This window comes from Nuphar pumila, chromosome 6 (assembly GCF_984573655.1).
Source record: "Nuphar pumila chromosome 6, dmNupPumi1.hap1.1, whole genome shotgun sequence".
Lineage (NCBI taxonomy): Eukaryota > Viridiplantae > Streptophyta > Magnoliopsida > Nymphaeales > Nymphaeaceae > Nuphar > Nuphar pumila.
Genome location: NC_143254.1, coordinates 94,684,133 through 94,695,091, shown reverse-complemented (window position 1 = coordinate 94,695,091; position 10,959 = coordinate 94,684,133). Strand labels below are relative to the sequence as shown.

Below are 10,959 nucleotides of genomic sequence, written 5' to 3'. Positions count from 1 at the left end.
TAAACCATCGGGTCTGTCACTTCTGCATCTACTGTTTCCAAGAGCCTACGGCTTATATGCAGGCATTCACAGGGATCAGAGATTTTCTATCAGCTTCACAATTGATTGACCTTCCTCTTGGAGGTTCTCGATATTCTTGGTCCAACAAACTACATAACCCTTGTCTCCGTCGCCTAGATCGTGTTTTGGTCGGTTGCCAACTTATGGATATTTCCGGTCATATTTGCCCCCACTCCGTTTACGGTAATGGAGCAATAATAGTAACGTGGGGGAACGGTTTTAGAGAGCAAACATTCTTTCGGTTTGAACATTGGTGGTCGATGGAGACGATATTGCGTGAGAAAATAGTGCTTCTCTGGAATGCTCCAATGGAAGGGGACCGTGAGAAAATAGAGCTTCTTCAGAACATTGGTGTTCGAGGCAATGTTGTCACTATCTGTATCGGCGCTGAATCGTTTGTCCACCGATTCAACTATATCGGCCGATAGAGAATCAGACCCTTATCGGGATTGTTCCTAAGCATCAGGGTGCTGAAGACAACGGTGACTTCAGACCAATTTCTCTCCTGGGATCTGTTTGCAAAATTATTGCAAACACTCTTGCTACTCGTCTAAAGTCGGTGGTTGGAAAAGCAATCGATGAAACTCAGGCTGCATTTATTCCTGGAAGACCAATTCATGGTTGTGTAGTGCTGGCCTCTGAAATTTTGTATAACTTCTCCATATCTAACCAGCCTTAATTTCTTCATGTTGAAGGTTTTTTTTTACTCCATCTCCTGGAGGTTTCTCTTTGGCATCATGAAGGAGATGGGTTTGGGGTCCCGGTGGATGCGTTGGTTAGAGCAACTGATTTCCATCGCCTCTGCTGCAGTCAATGTTAATGGCATCATTGTTGTTTGATATTAGCCCGCGAAGGCCTGGCTTCGATATTTAGGAAGGCTACCGAATGCAGTTTCATCTCCCACATTGCGATAAATGGAACATCTCTAAACATAGTGCAGTATGGCGATGATTTGTTAGTTAATTTTTGGACATGCTGCGACACAACAACTGGCGATAATTGAGTTCATTCTTAAAGCATTTTCAGTTGTGTTGGGCCTTCATATCAATGATGACAAGAAGTGTGAGATTTACACTTTCAATGCTGATGTTCACATCAAGATGACCGCTCAAATAATTTTTGGTTGCACTAATATTGCATCGTTGCCCACTAAATAAACTCTTCTCGCATTAGAGCTCCTCTTTGGCGGCCTCTTGTTGATCGCATTCGAGGTAAATTACAAAGCTGTAAGGGAAGGTACCTCTCTTTGGCCGGCCGGGTGGTGAAGATTAAATCGGTGCTTTCGTTCGTTCCCATCTATCATATGGCACTGCTTCGGATTCCCAGCAGTGTGGCGATGGGAATTGAAAAAATTCTAAGGAATTTCCTGTGGAATGAACTAGATGATTGTTGAGATAACAAGAAGCAATAGAAAGAGATAGACAGAGTCACACAGCATGTACGTGGTTCAGCCAATGTGGCCTACATCCACAGAGAAACCCCAAATCACTCTTTATTTTGTTATGTTTTGTGGTTACACAGTATATTGGTTAAATAGCCAACGAAGGGCTATGCGATAACCACAATACAGAAGGTAACAACCTCCCAAAACAGAAGGAGCCCAGGATAGAGAAGACTTGCTAAAAATAAGGGGTGTGACCTTTATCCACAACGATGCCAACAAACTCCCCCTCAAGTTGGTAGGCAGATATCAATCTGTCCCAACTTGCTTATGATATCCAGATGTCTTCCTTTTCCTAAAGCTTTAGTAAAAACATCGGCCAATTGGTCACGACTTCTGACATAAGGAGTTTTGATAACTTGAGCCTGAATTTTTTCACGAACAAAATGACAATCGAGCTCAATGTGTTTTGTTCGCTTGTGAAAAACTGGGTTAGCTCCAATATGGATGGCAGCTTGATTATCGCATCTTAATTCCATAGGTTCATTGACATTAATTCCCATGTCTGATAGCAGAGATTTGATCCAGATGAGTTCGCATGCTCCAAGGGCTATAGACCGATATTCGGCTTCAGCACTTGATCTAGCTACAACACTTTGTTTTTTGCTACGCCACGTTACCAGGTTACCTCCAACAAACACACAATATCCAGATGTAGAACGTCTATCATTTGGGTCACCAGCCCAATCAACATCTGTATAACCAACAACATTCAAATCGGCATTTCTTTTCATCAAAATTCCTTTTCCCATTGTTCTTTTTAGGTATTTGAGAATTCTGTAAGCAACATCAAGATGTGGTTCTTTAGGGTTATGCATGAATTGACTTATCAAGTTGATAGCAAATGTAATATCTAGCCGAGTAACCATGAGATAAATGAGACGCCCAACCAATCTTTGGAATTCACCAATGTCGGCTATTGGTTTTCCATCATATGTCCTCAACTTGCTGCTGGAATCTACATGGGTGTCTACAGGTTTGGCGCCAAGCATCCCTGTATCCTGAAGAAGGTCAAAAATATACTTTCTTTGGCAGATAAAAATTCATTTACTTGAGTGAGCAACCTCTAAACCAAGGAAGTACCTGAGAGTTCCTAGGTCTTTTATCTCGAATTTATGATGAAGTCTCCTTTTGACTTGTTCAATCAAGGCTTCATCATTTCTTGTCATGATTATATCATCAACATATATGAGAATAATGGCAATTTTAGATCCCTGAATAGACACAAACATGGAATAATCAGCAGAACTTCTTTTAAAACCCATCTCACATAGAGCTCTGCTTAACTTAGCGAACCAGGCTCGAGGAGATTGCTTCAGCCCATAAAGCGCCTTTTTTAATTTGCACGCTACATTTTCCTGATCTTGGACCTGATATCTTGGAGGCAATTCCATATATATTTCCTCCTCAAGATCTCCGTGAAGAAAGGCATTTTTAACATCGGATTGGAACATTCTCCAGTTCTTATTTGCGGCTACTGATAAAGGAATTCTTATAGAATTCATTTTAGCTACGGGAGCAAATGTTTCATTATAGTCTATTCCTTCTATTTGAGTGTAACCTTTTGCAACCAATTTGGCTTTATACCTTTCAATGGTACCATCACTGTTGTACTTGATCTTATAGATCCAACGACATCCGACAAGTTTTTTTCCTTCAGGGCGATTGACGATTTCCCAAGTACCATTTTTTTTCAGACCCTGAATTTCTTCTTCCATAGCTTTTCTCCACTCTGGGTCGAGATTGGCTTCTTGAAACATGTTGGGTTCACGGTGAGCATAAACACTTAAGGCATAGGAGATATAAGAGGATGAAAGGCCTTTAAGGGAGAGATAATTTTGGATGGGGTGTGTGATCATGCATATATTTCAGGGTTAATTAACATAAAATATGCATGATTTTATGAAAAAAATGTTTCAAAAACCCAATTTTATGTTAGTTTTCAGTAAATGAGCTAAAAGGATTGAAAATTAGAAAATGCTTGAAAAGTAGTTTTATTTTGCAATTTAGTTAATAAAATAATTTTGGTTTTTCTTTATAGAAAAGAAGAAATTTTTTTTATTAAATATATAGATTAGAATAGTTATATTTTTTAGAGAAAATAATCAAATGAAGTTTTGAGGTTTTTAGCAAATATAATTGCTTTAAATAGTTTTTTTTTAGATTTTTTTGAAAATAATAAAACAAACCATTACACGGTTTGTGATTTTTGAAAATTGAAAAAAACTGAAAAAAATATAATAACAAACCGGTTTAACCGGTTTGGGTTTTTTTAAAAACTAAAAAGAATCTGTTACAAACTGGTTCAAACTGGTTTGCTTGTTTTTAAAACCCAAAAAACGAAAAAAAAAGGTGCGTCTCCCCCATTCACGCCAGAGCTTCCCTCTTTCCCCTCTTTCCCTCTCTTCTCACCCTTCTCCATTGCCGGATTTTCCTTTGCCCTTTCTTTTCCCTCTCTTTCTTCTTCCTCCTTTTTCCCCTTTCTTCCCCTTCTTCCTCCTTCTCATCTTCCTCAATCCGGTGGTGGTGGATCTTCAGTCCGGCGACGGCGTGGTGGTGGAGGCCGCCAACTTCTCCTCTAACCCCTCTGGTCACGGTAAGTCCGATTATACTTCTTCTTCTTCTTCTTCTTCTTATTCCGATTCTTCTTCTTCTTATTCTGATTCTTCCTCTTCTTCTTCATCATCTTCTTCTTCTTCTTCTTTTCAATAAATTCTGTCATGCTGTGTTTTTTTTTAACCGAAAAGAAAAAAAAAGTAGATCGAACTCTGTAGGTGTTGTTTCTCGATTTTTTTTTTCTTTATTCATTGCCTGATTCTTTGTGTTCTGCGTTCATTACATTCCTCTTCTTCTTCTTCAGTAATTGCAGCTTCGTTTTTTTATTTGAATTCATTTTCTGTCGAGTATTCATCTCTGTAAGTAATTGATTTCAATTTCATCGCATTTTTTTTATTTTTCTGCATTCATGTTTTGTTCATTTTGATTCCCTGACTGTTTAGAATTCTATGTATTGTTCCTGTGTACTTTCATTTCATTTCATTGATTTTGCTGTTTGCGTTTCATGTTTGTTTGTTTTTCCTGCGTTGTTCATCTTTAGATTCATTGTTTTTCATTTGTTAGAGTTCATTGTCTGTTTGTATTGATTCTGATTTCCTGTTGATTTCATGTCATTTAATTTCCTGTTTTCAATATCTGATTTCTTCTTGTAGTTTTTTTTAAAACCTTGATTTGTTGTTTTTATTTGTAGTGCATCACTTGTTTCCTATTTTTCTTTATTGCAATTTCCTGTGCTAAACCATTTGATTTACTGTTTTGTTTTTTTTTTCTTTTCAGTTTCTAAAGTCATTTCCGGTTTTCTCTAATTGTCTTCATTCTTGTTTTCATTTTTTTTAATTTCTTGTTTATTTTTCCTATTTCGTCAGTCATTAACTTTCTATTTTACAATTCATTTTTTTTGTTTTCAAGTCATCTTTCTGTTCTTTTAATACAGTCAATTCTTGTTTCTTTACAGTCTGAATTTCCTGTTTTGCTCCTTTTTTTTTATTTCCTGTTTTAAAACAATTATTTCCCATTTATTTTAATCAATCAATTTTCTAATTTTTTAAAGCATTCTCTCTTGTTTGTTTTTCTTGTTTTTCATTCTAATTTTCCTGTTTTCATTTTGTAATGGTTAGTTTAGTTGGTTAGTAAGTATAGATGTTAGCATTTCTTGTTTTTCTATTAAATTCCTGTTTGTTTTTAAATCATTCATTCTCCTATGTTTTTTTTTTCAATCTCTCATTTCCTGTTTTGTTAACTAGTAGTTGTTAAATGAGTTACTTGAATCATTAGTTCGTTGTTAGTTAAGTAAAATAAGTTTGGTTTAATTAGTTGGTAATGAGTAATTAGTTAGTTAGATTTAATTAGAAATCAATCCCATGTTGTCATTTAGATTTCTTGCATAATTTCCTTCATATTTTTAGCATTTAGCTAGTTTAGTATAATTTCTACTTCTATCTCGTATACTGCTCGTTTGATTTGTGCAGGATAGCACAGGAGTAGAGCTGAAGCGATTACGTGACACGAGGAAGCGAAGAGTAGAAGCTTCTTTTTACTTTTTAGTTTAGAATTAGGAATTTAATTGGGTTTGTAAATATTGCACTTTACGCCCTCTGCGAAGGGTATTCATTCGTTGTAATAGTTAGTTGATTTTACATTTCTTGAACATTTTACATTTTAAAAAATACAGCAATAAAGAATAGTTTAGACTTGTGTGTTTGAATACGAAATATTTTCGTTCCCTGAGTTCGACCCGGTCTCATCCACTAGTGAGAATCGGTTTTTATTATTTGATGTCTGGTTTTCACATGTTTTACATTTAAAAATCTTTTCAAAATTACAATGATTTAAAAAAAGACATCAGTGTGCTGTAGGGTGAGTGGTTGAAGATGAAGCCAAATAGGTATAAAAGTCATTCAACTGCTCAGGAAGTCTGGAAATGCGACTGGATCTTCTAGTGGGAGCCACAGTATCAGTTGAGGTTGATTCATGAGAAATCGGTTCATCAACAATGCTTAAGTCTGACTCGATTTGGGTGTTGGGAGTCAAATTAGGTAAGGTTTGTAATTCGATAGACTCATAGTTTTGGACATTTGGAAGGGTCAATTTGCATCCCTTTCCCTTCTCATCCTCCCCCTGCGGATGAACCTCATTGTCAAGGGTAACCGGCTCATGAAAAAAACATTCATTTTAAAAAAAAATGAACATCTCTGGAGATATACATTTTGTTTTGATGTGGATCAAAACAACGGTAACCTTTTTTAACTATAGAGTAACCCAAGAAAACACATTTGACTGACCTGGGTTCGAGTTTGTCTCTGTCTTTAGCTTGAAGGTGAACAAAAACTTTGCATCCGAAAACCTGCAAATGAGAAATAGATATGGGCTTATTGTAGACTACTTCCAGTGGCACACGTCCTTCAATAGCAGAGCTGGGCAAACAATTTGAAATGTAGCATGTTGTTCCAATAGCCTCAGACCAGTATTCTTTTGGTATATTTTTTTCAAACATAATTGCTCTGGAAATATTCAGTAACTGACAGTTTTTTTGCTCTGCGACTCCATTTTGTTGTGGGGTCCCGACACAAGAGTTTTGAGGTAAGATCCCATGTTTTGAAAAAAAATCTCTCATGTTAGTATTGACAAACTCACCCCCATTATCAGATCGCACAATCTTGATTTTCTTATCAAATTGGGTGAAGACAAGCTGATAAAAAACTGAGAAAACTCTTGAAACTTCACTTTTATTTTTAAGAAAATAAATCCACGTTGCCCGTGAGTGATCATCAATAAATGTAACAAAATAGTTGTACCCCAGATGTGAAGGCACTGGGGCAGGTCCCCAGACATCAGAATGTATCAAATGAAACATAAAATCAGACCTACTATGAGACTTAGAGAACGGCAGTCGAGTTGCTTTGGCATACTCGCATGCGTCACATGCATTTGAAATAACAGGTAAATGCGGTAATAACTGATTTTGAACTTTGTATGAAGGATGGCCTAATCTAGTGTGCCACAACCTGCTCAACTCCTTGGCATTGTATGCAACAAGAGCTTGAGCATCACTATCCAAAAAATATAGGCCATCGTGCTGCCGCCCTTTACCAATCACTTTTTGTGTCCTTTGATCCTGAAAAACCACATTATCAGCAGAAAACACAGCAACACAATCATGACTCCTGGTGATACGACTAACAGATAATAGACTAGCTGGAAATGTTGGAATATAAAGCACTTTTGACTTAGCATAGTTATCAAAAAAACAGGTCGAACCGATTCCTTCTACCGGGACTGTGCTTCCATCGACAATGCATACAGTTTTCTTAGTAGTGTACCGAATGTCATGAAGTCGTGATCCTTGTCCTGTCATGTGGTCGGATGCTCCAGTGTCCACAATCCATTTTCCAGGTAACATATTTGAGGTAAAGCTGTGAGAGATACCTGGCGTGTTTTCACATGTTGATTCTAGCATTTTCACCTGATGTCCCTTGTTTAGTTGTTGCAGAATGTTGGTAAGATCGGCAATGGATACAACATTGGCAGCATAGGGGCTTCTTGGATTAGTGAGTCCAGGGGCTTTAGGTGGTCTGCCGTGAAGCTCCCAACACCTGTCTTTAGTATGGCCAGACTTCTTACAATAAGTGCACCGAAACTTGGGCTTTTTCGAACTATCTTTCAGGTTAATACCAGCAGTGGCAGATGATGGCTGAAAAGCTTTGAATGTCATTTTTTCAGTTGCGACTTCAATGACTTGTGATGAAGAATTCATTATTTTTCGTCTGGTCTCCTCATGTTGAATGATAGAACACACCGTGTTAAAAGTAGGCAATGGTGTTGATATGAGCATTTGACTTCTCAGGGATTCATATTCTGGCTTGAGACCTGCCAACAACTTGAAGATCCGGTCTTCCTCTATACGTTTTTTAATGACCTCTAGATCAGTGGTGATTGGACGATATTGGGCAAGCTCGTCCCATAAGCCTTTGAGAGTCCCTAAATAAGTGTGGAAGGGTTTCTCTTGCTGAGTGAGAAGGGAAATTTCTTGCTGAATTTGAAAAATGCGTGCAAGATTATTTTGCTCACCGTATACATCACGTATATTTTTCCACATTTCTTGGGCAGTTTCTACGAAAAGGAATTCTTCAGCGATGCTAGGATCCATGGAATTAAAAAGCCACGACATAACCAAATGATTAGCCGACTCCCATTCGTCATATCCAACGTTATCTTGTGTTGGACGAGGTATTTTTCCTGTTATGTGTCCCAACTTTCCTTTGCCACTGAGAAATAGGCTAGCAACTTTGGACCAACTAAGATAATTTGTTACATTTAATGGAACAATAGTAATTTTGAGGGAGGGGTTCTGATCGTGGATTGTCAGTTTCATATTTCCAAGGCTTTGAGATGATGCATCCATGAGGGCATACTCAGAAAAACTAATAAAACAAAAATCAAGGGCTGGGCAGGATCAGAAAGAACAGCGATACCTTGTGAAACAGGTGTTGATGGCAGTCCACCGCAATCCTGAAGCAATCAATTGTGCAAGGATGCGCAAGATAAAAAAAGGGGCTCTTATGAGTGCTGATGCAGATAATAGTCCACCGTAAGGCTGAAGCAGTTAGCTGTGCAGACATACACAGGATCAAAGAAGGGGCTCTGATACCATGTTGAGATAACAAGAAGCAATAGAAAGAGATAGACAGAGTCACACAACATGTACATGGTTCAGCCAATGTGGCCTACATCCACAGATAAACCCCAAATCACTCTTTATTTTGTTATGTTTTCTGGTTATACAGTATATTGGTTAAATAGCCAACGAAGGGCTATGCGATAACCACAATACAGAAGATAACAACCTCCCAAAACAGAAGAAGCCCAGGATAGAGAAGACTTGCTAAAAATAAGGGGCGTGACCCTTATCCACAACGATGCCAACAATGATAAGAGACAACAAAACCTAGTCAATTGGCACAATCGCCTCCCCTTTAAATAGGAGTGGCCTTGGTTAGCAAAGCCGAACAAAGCGTCGATTCAGAGTTGACTTTCTTTTATGCGGTGCCTCGAAGCTACTTGACCGAGCAATTCCGAGTGCTCTGGTCTTCGCTACTACCGCTCCGCTTCTGGGGATTCCCTGTGCATGGTGCATTCCTCCCTCGTTCTCTCTCATTCCCAATCGACCGAGCTTCAATCAATCGTTGTTGGTCCTTCCTCGCGGTCAGGCGGACTGACTCAAACTTTGGCAGACATTTTTGGACAGACTATCTGCAATATCTGATGATTCGGGGATGTTTGTATGGAATTGCTCTACAGCTTCTTGCTCCCTCTCCCTGTTACCCCTTAGTGCTGCCCCTGCCTAACAGGTGTACATGGAGGACGGGCTCATCCTCATGCTCGATGGTTTTTGCGTGGCTCGTGCTCTTGGATCGAGTACACACTCAAAGTAACGTACGCAAGTTGGGCATCATGCTCGCCAGTATCTGTTACCTGTGTGGTGCAAATGAGGAGACCTTTGTTCATCTATTGTGGGAGAGTGCCCGGTATTGCAGGGGTTCTTTAAATCATCATGGAAAAACGTTGATCTGTGACTTGCTTACCCGAGCTTTTGTTTGGAGGTGTTGGCTTTTGATGTCTTGGTGGACCATGTGGAAGTTCTCATCTGCATGAAGGGGAGGCGCAAAACCCTACTACACTTTACTGGAACATTTTATCTAGGGGTTAGGGTTGGGCAACGGGGCAGGCCCGGTCAAAGCCCTGCCCATCAATTGACGGCCGGGCCAGGCCCACTTCAGGCAGGCTCATTGGGAAAACCACAGCCCATGGCCTGCCGTTGAACCTGGCCTATATAACATATATATTTATATATAATATTAATGTATATATAAGCTATTATATATATATAACATAAAATATAGTTTACATGTAATAGATTATATATATGAACTGGGTCGGTTCAGGCCCAAAGCCCGGTTCAAAAGCTTGGACCTAATTTATATGCCCAAGCCCGGCCACGGGCCGGGCCGCCTGGCCAATGGCTTCTATCTAACATTTTCTACTTGGTGGGATCTCATTGGGGTTCCGATGCACCGAACTATCTCAAGCATCTGTTTGTTTACCACCTTAACTTGTATTTTTCTCTTTGTGAGGGCACCTTGTCGACTACCTCCACTGTATGATTTTTTTTATGCCAGTGCAATGAAATATTTTTCCTGTTTAAAAAAAAAAGAAAAAACTTCATTTTCATTTATTTTCCATTTTTCTTTTTGTAAGATGTGGGCCAAGGCACTAACTGGTATGTTGGTTTTTTTTTTCAGGGAAGATGTGGACAATGAATTTTTTAGGGCACTTTTGAAAGTGGGAAAGATATTTTCTCATACAAAATGAAAAATTCGTGCAGTTTTTTCAACCCTTTCAAATGAGAGAAAATTTATCACTGAGACCATTTTTCTAAAAGGTACACTTTTTGACAGGAAGCATTCCTCCATGAGAGAAGGTGGAAGAATGTTTTCTACCAAGAGAAAACTGTGAGGTTCATTCCCCACTACCCATTTGACCACCACCGCTACCCACCATCCACCTCTCAAAAACCGTCCTCTACACAATGATTTTTCACTATCCATCTCACCACTACCACCCACCATCACCTCCACGTTGATTTTTCACCACCACCATCCATCTCACCACCACCCACCTCCTAGAAAACCACCCTCCCTACCATCACTCACATCCGGAAAAAATGGTGCTAGAGAAGCTCCACCACCACCTCACAATGATTTTCCACCACTACCACCATCATAACCATGCACCCATCTCACTACCACCACCATCACCCACCTCACGAAAAATCCGAAGAAGCTCTACAACCATTCATTTAATTTTTTAAAGATTTTTCATTAAAACTCTTTCATTTTTTAAAG

At 38.9% G+C, this 10,959-nt stretch overlaps 1 protein-coding gene across 1 annotated transcript; it reads right to left on the bottom strand.

Annotated features, from left to right (window-relative positions):
- Positions 1-1,731: 1,731 nt before the first annotated feature.
- On the bottom strand, positions 1,732-8,459 carry LOC149835238 (uncharacterized). Its single transcript, XM_090009545.1, has 4 exons — positions 7,063-8,459; positions 6,317-6,401; positions 2,566-2,715; positions 1,732-2,502 (listed from the first exon to the last, which is right to left on the bottom strand). Exons 1-4 carry the CDS (start codon positions 8,457-8,459, stop codon positions 1,732-1,734), a joined length of 2,403 nt encoding a protein of 800 aa, XP_089865671.1.
- Positions 8,460-10,959: the final 2,500 nt, after the last annotated feature.

What these genes read in the sequence shown, in the direction of transcription:
- LOC149835238 (XM_090009545.1), bottom strand. Translation starts at nt 8,459, where the DNA reads ATGGATGCATCATCTCAAAGCCTTGGAAATATGAAACTGACAATCCAC. An exon ending in AATGCCAAGGAGTTGAGCAG is followed by an intron (nt 6,402 to 7,062) that starts GTTGTGGCACAC and finishes TCTCATTTGCAG; the next exon opens with GTTTTCGGATGCAAAGTTTT. An exon ending in AGTCAAATGTGTTTTCTTGG is followed by an intron (nt 2,716 to 6,316) that starts GTTACTCTATAG and finishes GTGTCTATTCAG; the next exon opens with GGATCTAAAATTGCCATTAT.